This window comes from Argiope bruennichi, chromosome 10, assembly GCF_947563725.1.
Source record: "Argiope bruennichi chromosome 10, qqArgBrue1.1, whole genome shotgun sequence".
Lineage (NCBI taxonomy): Eukaryota > Metazoa > Arthropoda > Arachnida > Araneae > Araneidae > Argiope > Argiope bruennichi.
This window is the reverse complement of record NC_079160.1, coordinates 68,037,683-68,059,607: the sequence shown is the minus strand read 5'-3', so window position 1 is coordinate 68,059,607 and position 21,925 is coordinate 68,037,683. Positions and strand designations below refer to the sequence as shown.

General features: G+C 27.1%; 1 protein-coding gene across 4 annotated transcripts in view; it reads right to left on the bottom strand.

Annotated features, from left to right (window-relative positions):
- Positions 1-21,925, bottom strand: part of LOC129989258 (acylamino-acid-releasing enzyme-like) — a 38,756-nt gene that overhangs the window by 16,637 nt on the left and 194 nt on the right. For 2 of the 4 annotated variants that reach the window (XM_056097649.1, XM_056097652.1), the window contains exons 1-8: positions 21,720-21,806; positions 21,034-21,180; positions 11,998-12,221; positions 11,232-11,316; positions 7,333-7,408; positions 4,688-4,821; positions 3,723-3,866; positions 3,061-3,152 (exon numbers count right to left, since the gene is read on the bottom strand). In XM_056097649.1, coding sequence (XP_055953624.1) covers positions 3,061-3,152; positions 3,723-3,866; positions 4,688-4,821; positions 7,333-7,408; positions 11,232-11,316; positions 11,998-12,221; positions 21,034-21,180; positions 21,720-21,782 — 965 coding nt within the window. In that variant the 5' untranslated portion in view covers positions 21,783-21,806. Of the gene's footprint in view, positions 1-3,060; positions 3,153-3,722; positions 3,867-4,687; positions 4,822-7,332; positions 7,409-11,231; positions 11,317-11,997; positions 12,222-21,033; positions 21,181-21,590; positions 21,807-21,925 lie in introns of those variants that run through there. The other 2 variants (XM_056097650.1, XM_056097651.1) reach the window with 2 other exon arrangements.

The following is a 21,925-nucleotide window of genomic DNA, read 5'->3' as shown; positions in this document are numbered from 1 at the left end:
GCATTTCATACTTGTTCCAACAAATAATGCACAAAAATAATAAAATTGAGAAAAAAAATGGAATTATGATTTTTAAAAAAATATAAATAATACCAAAAAATAGAAAGCATTTCATTATTTTTCAGATTTAATGAAGTTTAAAAAATGCATAATATTAAGTAGAAGCATTCAATGTATGAGGAATCTATTTACTGAATTTATATATTGACTATATAACAAAATGCAAATAATTGAAGAGAATAAAAAATTCGGTTTAATCATATAATAAAATTAAACTTAGAGAGAAAGAAAGAAAGGATTCAAAAATTAATATTTTTAATTTCCTTCTTTCTTTAACCCAGCAGGACGCGCGCGGGGTGTCAAAACACCCCACGTCTGAAAATATTTTTTTACCTTCCCTCCCCATGAACCGAAGTGGTTGGGTCTATCAGTACCTCTTTCCAAGGTCACATTCCACAGATTCTTTAAGTAAACAGCAAACTGGGAACTATTTTTAGACTGTTAGATAAACTGGGGTGTGCTGACACCCCGAGCGCGCGGTCATGTTAGAATTTTTCAGTGCGATAGCATGGCTTCCTGCAGTCGTTCAGTTCGGTCTTTTCCTCGTTTGACTTATGATGAAGAAATGGAAAGACTTCAGAAGTTATTAGAAGAGGTTTCCTCAGATGAAGAAACCATTGAAGAAGAAACATAGGATTCAGATAATGAAGACATTTTCAGAAAACACCAATCTGAATCAGAGGAAGAATGCAGATCTTCAGATGATGAAGTTTGTGAAAAAACTAGCTTTTTTCTCGGAAAAGATAAAACTACAAAGTGGCAGAAAGAACCTTTCAGAAATAAGAAACACATACCTGTACAAAATATAATCAAACAACTGACTGGCAATACACAATTTTCTAAACATGTTACTTCGCCAATCGATGCTTGAAGACTAATATTTGATGATTCCTTAATAGAAATGATTGTGAAATGCACTAATACTTATGTAGAAAGTATTTCTGGTAATTTCAAAAGAGAAAGAGATGCAAAACCTTTAGTAAAAGAAGAATTTTGTGCTTTTGTAGGACTATTATATATAGCTGGATTGCACAAATCTTCTCATGTGAATGTTAGAGACTTATTGGTAACAGATGGCACAGGATTAGATATTTTCCGTAAAACTATGAACTAAAAGCAATTTCTTTTTATACTTTATGTCTTGCGATTTGATGATATCAAAACTCGGAATGACAGACGAAGGGTTGATAAATTAGCACCAGTAAGAAACTTGTTTGAACATTTTATCAGGAACTGTCAGAAGTCATATCATGTAGGTGAATACATAACATTAGATGAAAAACTAGAGTCGTTTCGAGGCAGATGCTCCTTTCGAAAGTATACGCCAAAGAAACCAGCAAGATATGGTTTGAAGATATTTGCTTTGGTCGATTCTACAACATTTTACACGTACAACATGGAAATATATGCAGGTCAGCAGCTAGATGGCCCTTACAAGACAGATAACCGTTCCTGTGAAATAGCTAAACGCTTGCTAGCTCCGTTATACAATTCTGGAAAAAATGTCACCACAGATAATTGGTATACCAGTTATGAATGAGCCGAATTTTTACGAAAACAAAAAATTTCTATTGTTGGAACAATACGTAAGAATAGAAAAGCTATCCCACCTGAATTTGCCTCGCATAAAAATAAGAGAAGCACATATAACTCTCTTCGGGTTTCAAAAGAATATAATGATTCTTTCTTACATGACGAAAAAGAACAATTGTGTAAATCTTCTGTCAACCATGCATAATGATAATCACATTGATGAAAGTACAGGAGATTTTAAAAAACCGGAGGTAATAACATTCTATAACATGACGAAAGGAGCAGTAGATGTTGTCGATGAAATGGAAGGATCTTGCTCTGTTGCTAGAATATCTAACCGGTGGCCTATGGTGATATTCTTTTCACTTCTAAACATTACGGGAATAAATTCAAGGATTTTGCAGTTATCGACCAAAACCCCATCTGAAAAATTCAGAAACAGCAGGCATTTCTTGAAGGATTTAGCGTTTTCACTTTTAGAACCTCATATGAAATCAAGGCAAAAACAACAACAGTTTCTGGATGAACCACAAGCAAAAAAGCAAATATTAAGCTACCGTAGATGCTACTTGTGTCCAAGAGAAAAGGACAAGAAATCAAAAACTACGTGTTTGAAGTGTGAAAAAAATATATGTCGAGAACATTCAGTAATTGAAGCGGTATGTACAAACTGCAAACAATCTAATGTTTCTGATCCATGTACACCCTAATAAGTTTGAAAATTTAATAAATATCACTCTTTTTATTCACAATAATGCGTAAGTTTCGATTATAGTGAAAATTATAAGCAAAAAAGAAAAATTTAGAGTCGATATCATTAAAAGTCCCTTCAACAAGAAAAAAAACAAGGTGAGTGAATTTATTATTTTTTTACATGAAATTTTTTTTTCAGTTATTCTTTTTTAAAGAAAAAGGCTATAATTACTATAAAATTCATTAATTTATAGAATTCTATTGATTTCTTTCGTCTTATGCCAGTTATTATAGCTGGGGTGTGCTGACACCCCATGTGTGTCCTCGTGTTGCGTTTCACAGCACGCATCCTGCCGGGTTAATCATGATTTAACCTGAATAGCTGACAATGTTTCAGTTAATAAATGGATTTTTTAAAATAATATTTGAAGATTTTTATCATATTAACAAGAAAAAAGACATTATGTAATTAACATATATGTAATTTAAGTCAGAAGTCATTAGTTGAGTGCAACAAATATGAACTTACTTTCAGCCAAGAGTCATAAAAATTATTTATTCTTTAAAGGTATTTGAAATGATAATACTATTTCACATGAATTCAACAATAATGCAGAACATCACAAATTGCACTTAATTTTAATTTCAGTTATTGAGCTAGAATTTTGTAGTTAATGTTTTAAAAAAATGTTGAATGATCTAAAAAAAATTCAGAATCTATTTAATTTTAAATTTAAAACAGAACCTCAGTTCCATAAAAAAACAAAAATGTACCTCCTATTCCTACAAGCCCAAACACCTAATCTGTAAGGGAACTCTTTCCATCCAATGAAAATTATAGTTTCATCATTTGGACCCCATCTGGCCTAACATAAAATTAGATAACAAATTGTTATTAAAAGTTGTTAATGAAAATATATTAGTTTCACAGTTCAATGTAATGAAAATAAACTAATTTATTTGGATTTAACAAATGGCATTATATTATATATGTGCAGTCAACAATGTAATAACATATAATTATAATATTTCTTTTATTAAGATGTCTAGCTAAGTGAAGATTTTCAAATAAACAGAATTCAAAAGAATTTAACACACAATTCTACTGATAAATAAAATTGATATGGACAATAAGAAATTATGCAACCCAAAAATAATACAAAAGTAAATAAATTTCAACAAAAATGTGCAGTTACAAAATTATTTTAAATAAAATAAATTTAATAATGAAAATTATCTATACATTTTTCACTGAATAAGATAAAAGAAAAATTAAAAAAAAAAACTATACCTATAAATTTATTTAGTTAAGAAAAGATTTTTAAATAAAAATAAATAATAAAAAAATATCTATAATGTTTTTCATGAACTGAAAAATAATTTTTGGGGTAAGATCCACCCAGTTAATCACAATCAATGTTTTCTAATTAAAATACCTGACCAAATGAAATGTCCGATCCAATTTTACTAGTAGGCAAAACTTGAACTAGTCCTGTCTCAATTTCGAGTATACATAAGACTGTATGATGACAGCCAACACATGCTTCTCCCCATTCTTCCCTATAGAGATATTCTTCCCCCTGTCAACAAATGAATAAATAAATAAATAAAAATAAAGAATAAAAACAGAACATAAAATGTTAATAAATAAATAACTTGTTTATAAATAAATTTATGATAAATTTATAAAGTTTAAATTTTTATATTCTTATATTATCATCGTCTCTCTCTCCCTCACCTGTTGTATTAGGCATATTAAATAAAATATTCCTCATATTCTAATTCTTAAAACAAAACAAAACAAAAAATCCACTCATTTGAAATTAAAACTAACCAAATTATAAAGCTCTGAATATAATTATTTCAGATCATATTTTTAGACCATTATTTTAGACCATAAGTGTGCCAATTACTGCATGGTATTTCCTTGAGGCAACTGCTGAAATTGTCAAAAATCATTTAAAACAACAATATATTCAAATCTTCATAAATTAGTCGGTTTTAGTTGCTGAAGAGAAGAATTTTTTTTTTTGTAAAAACTTTTAATGTTTCACTTGGGCAGCTAAATATTTTAATTTAAAAAAAAAAAATCAAAATTAGAGATGGAATTATTTAGATACTGTCTATATATTTAATAGAATATATAGAACGCAGAGATATATTTAAAATTTATTCATATTTATATATTAGAGAAAAATGCCACAGAACACACCACAGAACTGAAACTATAAAAATTACTACAAGTGATAAATCAAAAGTTTGAAATTGTTCACAATTTTAAGACTAATAAAATATATCTGAAAATTACAAACTGAAAATTTGTATTTTGGTCTGCCTATATGTATTTTATTATATTGGAATAAATTTATTTAAAGATAAAATAAAATAAATAAAAATCTACCTTTATTATACTATCAGTTTCTTCTTTAGTTCGAGAAACATCTTTAAAATAAGATACACTTTTTGGTTGTTTTTCTTCCGCAGCATATAATAAAAACTTTTCATCAGAGCTCCACTCAAAGCATTTGAAAGGATCTAATAAATAACATGAATCAATAAGAAAAGGGAGGTAATCACAAATAAAATATAAGAAACCTTAAATATAGATTCAAGAGATATGATTTTAGTAATGTCGTTGGCGACCAGTTGGTTCAAGAGGATTAATGCTCGCTAAAATTTTGCTATTTATATGACTCATACTATGATAGTAACATTATGCTGCCTTGTTCATTGTTCTATCTCCCTAATTTTCTGTCAGCTCCCTTAGAATTTGAACTTTAAATTAAAATGGAAGTGATAAAACTAATTAATGTGATAACTTTAGTGATAAACTTTTAGCTGAAACCAAACATATTTTTTTTTTTTTAACAAAATTATAGAAAACAGAAACACTCAACATTGAAGCTTTATATTGACTAAAGAATAATTTTTTATAATTTAAGAAATATCTCAAAGAATTATTTAATAAAAATTTCTCAAATTAATTGCAAAATTTAGTTTTTAGTTTTATTTTCAAAAAGAATTAAAGTGATGTAAATAATAATATTTTATTTTGTTTCAGTCAATAAATGCACTTTTGAAAAATATGATATTTGTGATACAATTAGATCACAAAAGTAACCTGATGTTGCACAAACATCAATTATGAAAATAAATCCTGGGCTTATCAGAATCCTCCTATTATATTTATCAGGAAATGATTTTCAAACATAAATAAAAAAAGTGAAGAATAAATATTTGATTAAATGATTGTTGAATAGGGTTCAATTGTGTCATACACATAAAAGGTAATATAAAAGATTTCCATCTAGCCAAGAGTATATCAAGTTCATGAAAAATATATAGGTTTTTTATTTTAACATAACTTGACTTTTAACATCTTAATTTTTGCATGCTGGCATATAGATTTGTCAATTATTATATGCATAATGAACAAAACTGTTCAAAAATTCTAAGAAGAAGATAATCCAACTTAGAATGATTAATTATGGTGCACAGTTATTTTTCGAATAATAAGTGTTCAATAAGAAAGGATGTTGAAAATATTAATTAGATTTTTTTTACTAAAAATGAGTCAAAATGTTAAAAAATTTTCATAATAGCTTTAAAGTATAGTTGTTTATTACATCTCTGATGGATGCTGAATGAATGACAGATCAATGACCTTTGTGCTTGGCAACAAAATGGAAGTTTCCAGAATCAACAGGAATGTTGCTAATAGGAACATAAGAATGCAAATTTCAACAATCTTTCTAATAAAGCAGGAAACTGTTAAAGTTGATCAATTGAGCTGAACATTGAGTTGTGTGCTGAATCTTCAAGACAAGCATTTAGGCAGCATTGAGTTGTGCTAAATAGCCAGTCATATAGTTGAGTCCTTAGGAAGACAGCAGGCAGGTTCAGCTGAAGTGTGTAGGATAGTAAAGAACAGCAGATGTTTGGAGAGATGCGAATAAGTGTGTGAAGTTTCTCTTTCTGCAGACTTCTGTCTGAGCATTCTGTGCTGCTATAATTGTTTACTAATAATTTGCTGCTTGTGTGCATTTGTTCATTGTAAGTACTATTCTTGTGTAACAGTACTTTGCTATATTTTGCTATCTGAGTGTATATGACTTTGTGTTGAATAAATGTCTTTCTTTGTTACTGAACTTGCTGGACTGTCTCACCATATGCCTACAAAACCAGATCCGTTGATTGTTGTTGAATTTTGTAGATTCTTTGAGAATTTTTCATAGCAGTCTCACCATATGCATACAAAATCAGATCCATTGATAGTTGTTGAATTTTGTAGATTCTTTGAGAATTTTTCATAGCAATATACATAATTTTGATTTCAAAAGTAAGTTTTCAGTGGTATCAATTTTACATCTGTACAATTTTCTATTTATATTCTTATTATATTTTTTAACATTGCGATAGTATTAAATACATTTTTTTAGCGTGCATTATCACTGCTATATAAATAAAAGCAAATGCTAAAAATAAAAGAAAAATATACTAAAATATTATCATGCTATCATGTTTTGGAACGAAATGACCAGAAGTTCAAATATTCTTGAAAATTTTTCTAAACAAGTTTTTGTAATATGTGCACAAAACAAGATTTGTGAAGATGGAATAAAGAATTAGTTAAGACATTAAATTCCATTATGTACTGAATAATTTTAGTAGATATTTATGATCAAAATTTATGGATTTTATCTTGGACAGATAAATATGCAGAATGCTTCAATAAATACCCATTTATAATGAAAGGTATAGATTTTTTTAGCTATATGAATATGTTGCATATAAATTTCCAAAAAGAATGAATTGATACAAATATATATAATATAAACTAACAATTTTAAATCAAAATATCAGGAATTGAAATCTGAAATAAACTGAATCAACATAAAATAGATTAAGAAAAACATCTAAATGTGCTTTCTTCTATGTATGAGTACAATAAACAAAATATGTATATGTTTTAATTGAAAAAGAGATTTTAAGTATCTACAGCATTAGATAACATCTAAAAGATAGATAACTGTAATCATAACCAACCATTCTCTGTAATATCTCCATGTTCTTTACATTCAGTCATATCAAATGTAGCTTCTTTCTTAGATTCATTCCAAATCTAGAATTAAATTATTAAACATATAAATATAATTTTATTAAAAACTTAATACATGTATTGCAGAGAAAAATAATTCTGATGAACAAATATTAAACAATAGTACAAAATATTCTTTACATAAAGATTAGTAATAAAGTAAGATCATTACCTATTTCAATAAAACAAGTTAAAACATTAAATCCTACAAAAATAACAGACTGAATTCTGAACAAATGATTTCATTGCATATTACCAAGATTTAGGTTTTTTCAGTATTTTACTAAGAAAAGCAAAAAACTATTTTAAGGCAGCATGAAAGCAATGCAGATTAGAAGTGATTTGGTAATGAAATAACAAGATTGCTACCAAATAAATCTGATATGATGCACTGCAATTTTTTTAAATTTCAAACTGAAAAAATGCTCAAGCCAGCTATAAACTACAATCTCGGTAACCAACAGATTTATATGAAATTTTGTCTAAACATTCAGATATATATGATAAATAATACAATCAGATAACATACAGTTATGTAAATTTAGATTTTAAAAATCTCAATTTACTCCTCAATCTCAAGAATTGAGGAGTGAAAATTTAATGAATATTCTTTAATTAGAGAAACTTGAGTATAGAAATGGAGCTAGAATAATTAATTGAACTCTAAAATAAATATTTAAAAATTTTTTAAACATTCTGAAAAAGCATGTTTGACTGTTTGCTTATGGCTGTTTATAATAAGATAAAGGTGTTGCTAAGTATACAAGCTATTGAATTAATATTTAAATCAAAGATTAAACAATATTAATTGCTTTGCATGGAAACCAAAAGGAGAGAAAACCTCTCTGCTAAAAAATTGATGTTAGTTGGTTGCATATTTAGATTTATAGTGCAAAGGGGAGGGGAAAACAAACATATATTTTAACTAATATCAATGATTAAAATCTTCAGTATAATTTTCAGCCTATTAAAATATGATATACTAGTTCATAAAAACAAGCATTATTGGACATAAAAACAAGCATTGTAGCGACATTAAAATAATATAAACTAAAGACTGATCACTTGATTTTGTTTTGTTAAAATATATGTAACTGTAAAGCCAACATAGCATATTAGGTGTCTAGCATATTAGCATATTAGGTGTAGCATAGAGTTGTCTACCCAAACAAAAGATGTTTTTTGAGAAAAATAAGCATAGTTAATGGAAAATTGGTTCACAGTTACAATACTAGATTGAATCTATATTGATTAGGAAAAAATTTTACATAAGCAAAAAATTACATTTCTGTTAATACAAATTCTGTTGCAAATATTTATAATATAAATGAAAAAGGACATATATAAGAATTATTTTATCACCCAACTTACTGCATTTCATAATTCAGATAAACTATTTAAATTTGAATCAGTCACTTTTGGTGATCATCTGGTTTACCAAGGATATTTGTTATATTCAATTCCAGTTAAGTAATTTTGATATATTTTTATATCTATGATACTGCTAAATTGTCAGGCATTAAAGCTATGTTGTTTTAATTGCCCTGCATATGCTCTGTTCATTGAGAGCCTCAACCATTCTAATGGAGACCAGTGACATAGCTCTATTAAAAATATAAATGTCCAATCCACCCATTTTCTTTCATGACATTAAAACTTCACTACATTCACTTCATTCGATTTGTAAAATAAACTGCACAGATTTCCTAGATAATAAACAATAACTTTCATCTTTAGCTCTCAACAGGGGTGTTTGTGGGACCCCAAAAAATCCCCGGAAACTTTTACGGACTTACTACCGGCATTTTGGAGTTTCGAGAAGGGGGGGGGGGAGAAATGAAAAATTACAATTATGAAGTATTGAATGACCTAATTATAAAAGTTCAATGAATTACTTTTTTTGCAAAATTAATAACCATAAATTTTCAAACATATAAACTACTACATTTTATGCAAATCTTTTAAATTACCTGAATTAACTCTTTTAAAAAAAATTATCTAATTTCTGCTGCTTTTTTTTTATTTTCTGATGTTTGTGGGCTTGTCTTTCTTTTGTGGTGAACTTCATAATTGCAGGAAGGTTGACTTTTATTTTCCTTATTTACAGTTGAAGAAATTTCCTCGAGAACTGCACATGCAGAGGTAGAAGCAGTTTGCTTTTCTGCTAATGTAGAAGGTTTTTCAGAGACTTTTATAGGTGACTCATCTGAAATACATGTTTTTAAGTCCTCTTGATATGTTTTCCAACTTCTGTTCATATTCAGTAAGAGATCTTTGTGAATTGGATCAGTCATTGGATTTTTTGAGCCATATTTTTCACATGAGGTTTCTTTAGAAGCCATTAAATCATATTTAATAGTCTGCACTGCATCTAGGGAATCAATCTTAAGAGAGGTTCTATAGTCAGTGACAAGTGTATCCATTAAGTTGAATGCACTTTCCACTAATGGGCCATGGAAGCAGCTAAGGCAGGCTTTGACCAATTTAGCCAATGTAGGATACTTATAATCATTTGTGAAATCATCTTTTAAATTAAAAACTTTAGACCAATATTTATCAATTGTACACTTGACTTGATTTCCACTTTCATCAGATGTGAAGAGCATTTCTTTTTTGATATCAATATCACTCTGGTATAACCTTATTTCAGCTTCTACTTTTGACTTTTCATTATCACTAAAAATATGGGACATAAAAGATGATAATTTTTCAAAAGCTAATATTGTACTGGTTTTACCTCTTAGCTCTGGATCTAATGCTGTAAAACTAATTAGATATGAATTTTTAAGGGGTAATTTCTGTTTCATATGCTGAAATTTCTAAATGAAATTCTCTTGCGTACATAAATAAAAAAATATTTCAATAAGCGAAACGAAAAATTTACACGTGCATCAATAAATGAAACGAAAATTTTACACAGCGAAGAAAAAAAAGTTCCGAAGCTATCAATGACAAATAGCTAATACGGCGAAAAATCCCCCTTCTCTACTTATTGGCGCCACGCCAGTAGAGATAAGACCTTTGAACCCAAAGTCACGTTATCGCACATCTGGTCGAACGAAATCTCCCCCTTTATTTTCTGCCGCGCCTACTTGCCGAAAAGAATCCAGAAGAGAATGTCCGAGAACCGGGGGAATGAGTCATAACTCGCAATAAGGAAAGAACAAAAAAGAAGTTTTTTCCCCCTTTTCACGCATTATCACTGCCTTTGGAGAAAGAAAGGAAAAGTTTTCACCACACACACTGACCTTGCGTTTTCTACTTTAAAAGCAAACAAAATTACCCAGATCAAAATAAATAATTCATTATTATTCCTACTCCTTTTTGAACGACGATCCCCGGAATTTCCGGGGATCGAAGTTCAAAATCCCCGGAATTCCGGGGTTTCCCCGGAGCACAAACACCCCTGTCTCAACAATAGAAGAAAATCAAACAATTAAATATTTGAAGAAATAATGAAAGCAGTCCGATTCCAGAACAATAATATAATGTATTGTTGAAACTTAAGCAAAAAATTTCTTTAAAAAAATTGCCAAAATACAGAAAAAATATATGCATGACTATTAAATTAATATCATTAAAAGGACTATAGTTAAGATGATGTAAAAAACATTTTTGTGTTGTAATATTTTTGAAATTATGGTGGAAGGACATCAAAATTTCAATTAATTTTAAATAATCAAAATTTTGAAGAAAAAAAATCTCTTTAAAGTGCACATTTCCTTACTCTCTCACTATCTTTATTATTAGCAGAAATGGGGGGGGGAAGACAATGTAATGGGAAGTAATTATTAAAGAAATTAGGAAAAATTTGATTATAAGTTCAATAAAAACAAATGTATGAAACCTCTATGTATTTCTTCTTTTCTGGTGATGTTCTTTCTGTAAGGATGGCTTGCCTTTTACCCGATTTGCTGAATGCATGTAAAATACTACAAAAAAAAAAATTATTATTTTATCAATCAAACCAAAATCCAATTTTAAAACTGAATATACGAAAATTGCCCATTGCACAAAGTATAATATTCAATTAAAAAATTAAATAATTTTCTTGTAGATGGTCAAAACACATAATAAAAGCAATTGTAAGATGAAATATATATATATATATATATATATATATATATATATATATATATATATATATATATATATATATATATATATATATATATATATATATATATATATTAATTGAGATTTCAATCTCTAGTATGGAATAACATAAAATAATACTATTTTGGTTTGAATGATTTATTCTTAATTTTTTCATACAAATTATACTGAATTATATAGTAGCAATAATACAAGAATACAAAAAATATATTTGATATTATCATGATTCATGTGAGTATTAATCCATTCAAAAGCAAAAATAAAAAAAGCAATAAACTTTTGTTTAAATATATTAAAAAATTCACTAAAATTACAAAAAAATGTAGTTCATGGAAAAATTATTTTTTTAAATTTCAAAATGTCATACATTTTTTTTAATACAATAAAATGCCTAAAGTTATTGTGGACAATTATTCTTCCTTAGTGAGAACCTACTATCAAGATGTAAATACAATTTACTTTGGCAGCTTATACATATATATATATTATTTACTTACACAGAGTACGAATCACTAGGAATACCACTTGATAAAACTTTGAAACTTCCTTTATCAATCACAAAGTCTCGAGAAAATATATTTTTTTCCAATTCCACAAAATCTCGGGATGACCACAGAGTATGAATGCATAATGCATCATCACATGCAGCAGGTAATATTCTTGCCCTCACTGCGGATGGGATAGCAGCTACGGTTTTGTATGTTTCCACATAGTGTGGAATCTGTAATATATAGGATAAAATAATATGATAAAATGTAAAAAAATCTATTAAGCTTAGAAATTTGTTTTTTAAATGCAGAGGTTTTATTAAATAGAATGAAATGAGGGAAATGATAATGAAACTGAATAGATAATAGCATGTACTAAAACTTTAAATTTATTTATATTAGGAGAGAAGCAGAAACAATCACATTTTAACCATGAAATTTATTTATATATAAATATACATGATGAATTTAAAAAGTTTTTACAGTATATAGATTTTGTTTCACACTTCAATATACTTAGATATTTAAGAGAATTTAAAAACAAAATGCACATCTATTAAAAATAATATAAATAACTCTATTAAAAATAAAAATAAACTAGTTTCTTTTTTAATTAAAAAAATCATTCATTTTATTAATTATGAATGAAATATTATATTTTCATAATTATTTAAGATTTTATTTTGCTAGAAATTATAATAGAGGTAAAGATGTATTTATTAATTACTGACAAAAGGGGAAAACAGTATATATATTACTAATTCTGAAAAAAATATATTGCAACTATGAAACTGAAAACTTACTGATTCATAAATGAATAGTATAATTAAATAGTTGAAACATGAATTATTATATCAGCAAATATGAATCTGAAATTGTTTCTAAATAATAAAGCACAAATATGTCATATTTTAAAAAGAATACATAAACAAAACTAAAGGCAATACGGCAGAAATTAATTTATGTATCAAAATCAGCAAAATAAAGAAAACTTGAATGAGAGAAGCAGCAAACATGAATAAATTGAAGAAGTAGCAAGAACTTTAAGTATATTTCCTTTTCTGATGAGTTAATTAGTATTTTTTTTACAGAACTATTCTTCAAAAATTGGGAAGAATTTCATCATTTTTTTTTTAAATGCTTAACAAAAAAAAAAAAAAAAAAAAAAAAAAAAGACCATTTATTGAAATATTATGATAATGAAGCTTTAATTATTAAAATTTAAAAGATTTTTATAAACAAAAGATTTAACACACAAGTATTTAATATTTATTTCAACATAGCAAAAAAAAAAAAAAAAAAAAAAAAAAAAAAATCATTATTTTTAACACATGATAATATATTTTGATGGACTTGAAGTGCTTAAGCAGGATTACAGTTTACATATTCAGATTTGAATGCAATAGATGGCATACATAAGATATGTATCTTCAAAACTGCAGACTTAACAGTTTTAGTCTAATAATTTTTCAAAGTAATTGAAACTCCAGAGATGACTATTTAGCAAGAAATTTTTTTTTTTTTTTTTGCAATCAAATTAATATTATGCATTTTACACAGAAAATTCATGTCCAATTATAAGATAATTAGTAGTATCATAATTCAGCATTATTTTTTCCATGGATTTCAACCCCAAAAAAATGATGCCGAAATAGTGGTCTAATAATGCAGAGTTTTTCTTTTAATAAATAAAAGGGAATGACTACTGCTTTCATGCTAAAAGAGCCATGTATCTGTATATATATATTTATGCTTTTAGTAAAATAAGAAATAAGACTCAGATAAAATATCAGATCTTTAATTTCAGCAATCTTAAAAACAGCAATGAAAGTATAATGACCACTTTGTTGATATAAGCATTTAAATTTAAACCTGAACATTTAAAATAAACACACTAAGAATAAATAGCAGAATTAATACTGAAATTGTTATGGAATAAAAATGCAAGAAAATAAAAATAAACCAATTAGCACCTTTTAAAGTAGAGATAATATATAAACTGCTTCTATGATAGTAAGAAACAAATTAGGTATACTTAAATTAAATATGATTTTGAAATTCATAAATTATTTTAAACAATGTGCATAGCAATAACAAAAAAAAAAAGTTTAAAATCATTAAAAATTATCTCAAACAAATCCTATCTTGACCAATGAAACACAAAATAAATTATTATGAATATTTGATAAGCAGTATGAACTAATAATCATTAGTACAGACAGAATTTTTCATACTTAAGATGAATAAGTAAGACTATTTATTTTGTAAGGTAGCATAAGAATAATAAATTAATGAAAAATTATTGGATCTGAGCTGCTTTAGCATTGTATCACTTCAACACTAACATTCCTAATCAATAGAAGAACTAATTCTTCTATTGATCTTCTTGTTGAAAATAAATTATTGTATTAAATTAAAAATTGAAATTAATTTAAAAAAAAGAGAATATTAAAATGTTATTTTATAAATTGATTTTTACGAATTATATGTGAAAGAACTGGTTAGAAATATTCAATGATGGTTAAGTAAACAAATTCTTAGATAATAATACTGACTGAAAATATCGTAACATAAATGTTCTGATTTCATCGAAAATCTTAATATATACTTTGGCAATAAATAAAAATGTATCTTAGAGCAATTTATACATTTTATTAAAAAAGGATGAAAATGAAATTTTGATAATACTAGTGGAATTATTAGAAATATATATATTTATTAATAATTAATGCTTGAAAAGTGCCCTAACATTTATTGTAAATTATAAAATAAACAATCATGTCTATTAATAAGTGATATAGAATTTTACACAACTAAAGAAAAAGCAATCTAAAAGAGAAGCTCTATAGAAGGATCCTAAAAGTCATTTTTAAATTCTAAGAGCAGGGCAGTTTAAAAATAATAGAAAATATTATCATAAACATAAAAGTGATCACTCATGAAACTTTTTGTCACTGAATTAAATAAAAGAAACACATGCCCTAAATAATCTGCTGAAAATAGGTTCAATGGAAAACAAATCACATTAGAACAGCAATACTAATGCAATACAAAGCATATATAATTTTAGATGGTAAATTGCACTTGAATGAAAACAGTAGCAAGTTTACTTTTTGGTAAAAGAATTAACAATGTGCATATGTTTGATAGAAATTCAAGTTTTTGAAAAAAATTATTGAAGTAAGAGAATTTATTGCTTGCTTTTTTTGCTTTGAATAATAATAGTTTTCAACTATCTCTTTAATATACAATGAAGCCAGGTGAGACAAGCATCTTTTCCCTATTATTTTGAATATTATTCAAAGCTGAGCTACACAAAAAAGTGGCTCATTATGACAAAATGTAGGACAGTTATGATATTTGTTTCTCAATGAATTTTAAATGTTCTTTAAACAGTATGCAACCTTTTCCAGAAAAGTTTTTTGACAGTGGTAAATCCACAAATGAATTTGTTTTATATTTTGCACAAAACAAATATGATGACATTAACATTATGAGATTGAATGTGATTTTAAATCTTTCACTCTTTAAGCTTTTCTTAAAGAAAAAATTAACCATTATTTGAATATATAAAATATGAAATATACTCGCAAGGGAAAAATTATCTTTACTACTTTGGATTCAGTACATAATTACTTAATCTAGAAGCCATAGTTAATGTTTCAATTACTATTGATGCTTTATGGTACAATATAACCTCCCATTTTCTTTTATAATATATACATACTAAAGTCTAGTCCACTGAGGTTACTGAAGAATTGAATAGAAAATAAAAAAAATTGAAATTTTTGAGATGAAGCATTTTTTTTAAAAAAATGATACTCGAAAAACATCACTTATTCTAGTTATTATGCTTGGAATTTGCTTGCCTGGGATATAAGATATAATTTACAAATTAAAGAATACAATCCTTTATTGACAAATCATGCTAGTGCATCAATTGCTTTAGCTTAATGCACTCCTCAAGGATTGACCAAGATAAAGTTTTGTTATTAATGAGGTGAAATTAATGCTCTAATTTGCCAAGTTCCAAAAAAAAAAAAATAATAATAATAATAAAAATAAATGTATAAATTATCAAGGCGAGCATTTGACCACATTTGTACCAAGAAACAGAATGTTAAGGAACTAAAATATAGAAATCATTTCACAACTGATGAGGGAACATCTACAATCAATTGGTGAAATCTAACTAAATGCCATCTGTCTAAGCAAATACTACCAAGAAAAAATTGCAGGAAAAAAAATGGAAATTATGGCTTTCAAAACGAATAAAAAGATTGAATCTATCAGTCAAACATTTATATTAAATGGAATAACAAATTAATATGTTCCTTGGAATGTTTGAAAAATTAGGGGGATCATTTTCACAAAACTTAATTGCTATGAATAATCTTGGTGACAAAATTCTTTCCATACCTTGAAAAAAAAAAAAATTCTTTACAAACTTTGCAAAACATCCGATATTGCCATGTAACTGGATGTGGGTGCATTCAAATAGACATCCCCCCCCTTACTTTTTTGGACTTATTAAGTGTTCTCAAGTTTTTTTCTTCTTACTTATCAATCTTTAGCGTGAATTTTTCTTCTGTTTTAAGGTTTTTTTTTTTTTTTTTTTTTTTTTTTTTTTTTTTCCCTTTTTCTGCAATGACTTTTGTTTAGTGGTACTGCAGGGGTCACAAGGAAAAAAAATGGCTCAAAGTTCTCTCTCTCTTTTTTTTTTTTTTTTTTTCCATTATCTGAATTTTGGATTTTCCAAGGTACATTCTTCAAGCATGAAGATCACTTTCTTTGTTCATCTAAGAATTTGTTTTATTTAGACATGCAAGATTGTTCTGACTTAATTATTAGAATACCAAAAATCACATCTGATAGAATCCTCCTAATTAGGTTTTTACATAACACAAATTAAGAAATTCTCACAGGTGAAGTTTCAATATAAAGACTTAAATGTTATTATTATTAACTTACATGCTCCCCAAGGACTCAATATAGATTGCGTGAAATTTTTCTGATTCTTTTTTTACATCTTTTTTATATTTTTGTGTTTTTAATCTTCATTACTCTCTTTGGGGATGAGTCAAATCCTCTCCTCTAAGTAATGATTTTGTTAAATGATTACAAGATTCTAGTTTTTATTTTTCTTAAGTTTCTAAATCTGAATCCTACCTATGTTAACTGTATTAGATCAGCTTCTTCTTGACCTCTTTATCTGCTTTGCATCTATTTCTCATAGTGTTGACAACTATGTTTCAGACTGACTTTTGAGAACTACAACAATTAATCTCAATGCATTGACCCAAAGGATTTCAGAAATCATTAGAGACAGCACAAAAATAATTGCATTGCCAGCTAATAATAATCTTCCCAGGCAGAATCTATCTTGTCAAAGGTTTCAAAAACTGAAAATAATTTTTTGCAAAGGGTCCCTTTCAGAATCCTGGGTTTTATTTCAGAATCAGACTGTGCAAAATACAAAAAATATGCGACAAAACTTTGTTTTCTTATCAAAAAAGGCTAATTAAAATTATTGGGATGAAATTTATAATATATCCAGATATTCTCGTATGTTTTATTCCATGTTTAATAAGGTTTATGTTTATTCTAACCAAAAAATGAATGTTTTAAATATTATTCTACTTAAAATCATTATAATTCAAATTCATTTCAGTAAAGCAAATAGCAATTTTTTTATTGACAGTAACACTGAGTATGAGCCAATTCCTCTACTAATTTTTATCCTAATATTCCTAATAATCACTAGGAAATCAGACATGCTATTCATAAGAAATTGAACTCCTGATGCTGATTTCATTACAATGAATCAGCATCAGGAGTTATAAAAAGACAATATATATATATATATATATATATATATATATATAAACCAAAATATCTCTCTTAAAAAAAAAAATTGAAAGAATTATGATCCAGCATATTACCTATCATTTATTAATAAAAAAGATTCTTCCATTAATGAAGGAGAATTCCTCCATCTGAATACTCCTCAGGGACAATCAAGGTTATAGTATAAAAAATTTAGACAGCCATCATGGAGGTCCATAGTAAAAAGAAACACTTTCTCAGAATATATCTGAATATTAAAAGTATATCTATTTATATTGAAGGTCTTATACTAAAATGTCTCCAGTTTGGTATGCAAAGATCCTGAACAACTATCTACAAAATTGAATTCTTTAACTGTATAAGAGTAATTCTCTTTCTAGGACTAAAATACTTCAGGAATGTTTGTCTCAAGGTAATGAGTTTCCACCACTTTTTTTTCTTTGTATAATGTTTAGCAGATTTTTCTTCTTTTTTTTTTTTTTTTTTTTGAAAACCTTGATATTGATGCGGAATGCTCCGTTCTTTGCTGATGATATTTCTACTTTTTATATGCATACATTTTAAAATCATATTTCAAAGAAGCTGCAGAATACAATGGAAAATGTCCATAAATGGTGTAATTATTGAAAATTCAATATTTGTCCTGAAAAATGCTCTATATCTGACCAATCAACAAACAAATTGCCTGCACAGCCTACAATTCTATACAAGCAAGGGCTCTCAGAATAACCCTCAGATGTCTGAATGGATCCCAGATACTGTACTAATGAAAATTGTAGATCAGAAAAAGCTGGGGAAAAAAATTAAGAGATTAAATATGTAGTTCTTTGTCAGACAACTTACTAATGGTGCTCATTCAACTATTTGTCATCAAAATTGCAACCTTGGCATGAAGTTAGTCAAAAAAGAAGTTTTGATTGAAAACTTGCTTGCAGATCAAGATGCTTCTACAGATCATATTATTTTACCTGAACCCATCATGTCTGAAAACAAGCTTTGTGAAATTCATTTACCAGATTTTATTTTCTAAAATAAAGTTCATTTGGTTTTTGTGATCAAGGACCTTTTTGAATAAGCTGTAAGCAAAGAATTTCAAGACTACTATATCATCACTATGGAAGCATCCAAATCCTAATCTTTCATTTATGTCGTGGGTATTCTAAATAGCAATCATTTGTTCATAGAATTTACACCATTTAGTCCCTTTTTGGGCAGAAGCTTTAGCAATCTGTCAAGCCCTGAATGAATTTTCAGTCACAGGGAAATTTTACTTTTGTTGACAGTGGCTATTCAGTCCTCTAAGCTTAAAAATGCTTAACAATTAAATTTCCAAAGGTCATTCAAGGATTAACTGACTTTATTGGATTCCTGGACATTCTCTGACACACTGAAATAAAAAGGTAGACTTACTCACAAAAGTAGTCATGGAATCGCAATTATTTCTGGAATAGATTGTTTCTATATATAAATTCTCACTATCAAAAAAATGTCTGATCAAAACAAATAAAATAATGCTTAAGATAAAATAACTCGAAAATAGAAGAGATGATAGTATAATTACAAACTGACTACTCTGGCCTACCGGAAGATGCACAGAAATGACCGGACCGCTGCAACAGCAACACTGGTGGGAACAGTTTTGAGTACTAAGGGTCATCACTGGCCACAGAACAACCCTTCCCTAATAAAGTACATCCTGTCACGTATGGGAGGAGCCTGCCCCCCATCTTTTCCTGTACCCACAGGGGTGGCAAGAACCAACCACCATGCTGGAAGCTTCTCATCCTCGATAATGGGGTGACCCCCAACAAGTGCAAAATGATAATATAAATGCACATTTTCTAATCCAGATGATTATTACTCCAGCTCTGTTGAAAAGATTTAGTCTATACACTAATCCTTGTTGTCAATTAGGCAATCTTGAAAATACCACTGAACCAATTATCTTGTTCTGTCCCAAATATGCAATTCATAAGTTCAATACTTTATTAAATTTAATTTTAATCAGTCTGTTTCATCATTAAAAGACTCTATTTAAAAAGCCTTTTCCAATAAGCAATACTTTTAGATTAGTTTACAATTGCTGATTTTTTTTTAATACTTATTGAGTACACCCTTTTGGCATCAGGGGAAAATTGCCTGTATTGCTAAAAATCTTATTTTCATTGCATTCAGTCAACCACAAGGCTGTATTTAAAGTTTGTAAATAAGTTTTCAAGACACCCTACAGAATGCACACGATTCATTAAAGAAAAACATGTACTTTAAATATTGCAGAGGATTGTTATTGATACTATGTCCTATTATCGTTATGTTGCATGAAATTTGTTAATTATAATTCACGTTATAATATAAAATAATAATGTAAATTTATATTTTATTAATTATAAAGCTGTACTCCATTTTATTTAGTAAATCTTTTTCATAGACAAAGAATCTCCTGTAATTTCTCTATTTTTATTTCTAATCTTAATATTCAACTATAATGATGATTTATTTTTATACTTGTACTGTCCTTAAATTTTGGAAATGAATTTTTAGGACACCCAGCAGAATGTGCACAATCTTAAAAAAAAAAAAAAAAAAAAAAAAAAAAAAATTCTGATTTTCTATGGAAATTTGAAGGTAAAGCTCTTGATGGAAATATAAATATTCAACAAAGATTCACGAATAGATCCGAATTACTTTAAACTATTCTTTTTTCTTAATAAACAAAATATTATACATAATAATAAATTAGTTCAGAAGTCTGAACCAACCAACAAGTTAAAAACTTGTGTATCGTTTAACAATTAATTAAATTTTTGGATTAAATGGATTCAAAAAATAAAATATTTTGTAAGAATATCTTCAAACAAATGATTATAAGGAAATTGATGAGATAATACAAAATAAAAATGGAAAATGTGACAAAGAGAATTTTTTTTTTTTTCTTTAGACATTTTAGTCTAAAAGGAACTTGTATATATGTTAAGTAAGAAGGAAGCCAGCATTTTAATTGAATCTTATTTTAAGGGTCTTTTTTTTTACAAAGAACTTGAGATAGGTCTCAAATAATATGATACAGATTATTTTAAAAAGTAAACATGGATGAAATATCAAATATACTTAGACTAATGATTTTATATATATATATATATATATATATATATATATATATATATATACTATTTATGAGAAAATGATAAATCAATTTACCTCATTCTGAATACCTAAATCCATTTCTGAAATACTATAAAATGTCCCAAACTGTTGAAAATTTTGACTATCAACTTGAGATTTCTTAATCACTTCATTAAATCTGTAACTTCTATCCAACAGAAAAATAGACAATTGATCTGGAAACTATAAGCAAATTTGATAATATTTTAGACTTCTAATAGGTAATTGATATCAAAAACATTTATTTTTTATTCAAAACTAGTAAAATTTGATATAAGAAAGAAGAATATCGCAATGTACTGAAAATTAAAGAGAAAAAAGAATAATGATAAAAATTAAATAATATTTATAAATTTCTTCCTTTAGGATTATATTTTCAATAAAATTAAAAGACATTCCTTAGATAAATTTTATTTTAAAATAAACCTTTGAAATGCCTGAAAAACAAATATAATCTGTAATTAAAGATAATGCTTACAATATGCATTACAACACTAAATTAAATTATTTATTCAAGCAATAATTATTTTATAAATTTCAAAAGAAAAACAATTCAAATCAAATTTTATATACAATCAAAAAAATTTTCCTACATGTAAAATTGGGAAAGAGAAAAAATATTTTAAACAGTATGATATAAGTTAAACTTTTTCTTTGGAAATTAATTAATTTTATTAAAAAGAACCCGAATTCATAAAAGATATGAAAAAGGTCAACAATACACGATATCTTCTAAAATTTCGAATTAAGTACTTCCAATTCAATCCTATGATTCGCGTTATCATAATCTTATATTTATCATCAGTCCTTGGAAGCGAATCTTAAGAGCTTGTTGAGTCCGAAAAAACGAATTATAAATCAAAATCATGCAGAATTTTTTTCAGTTTTTTACCATCAATAGAAATATTCAAACACTGTATTCATGTAC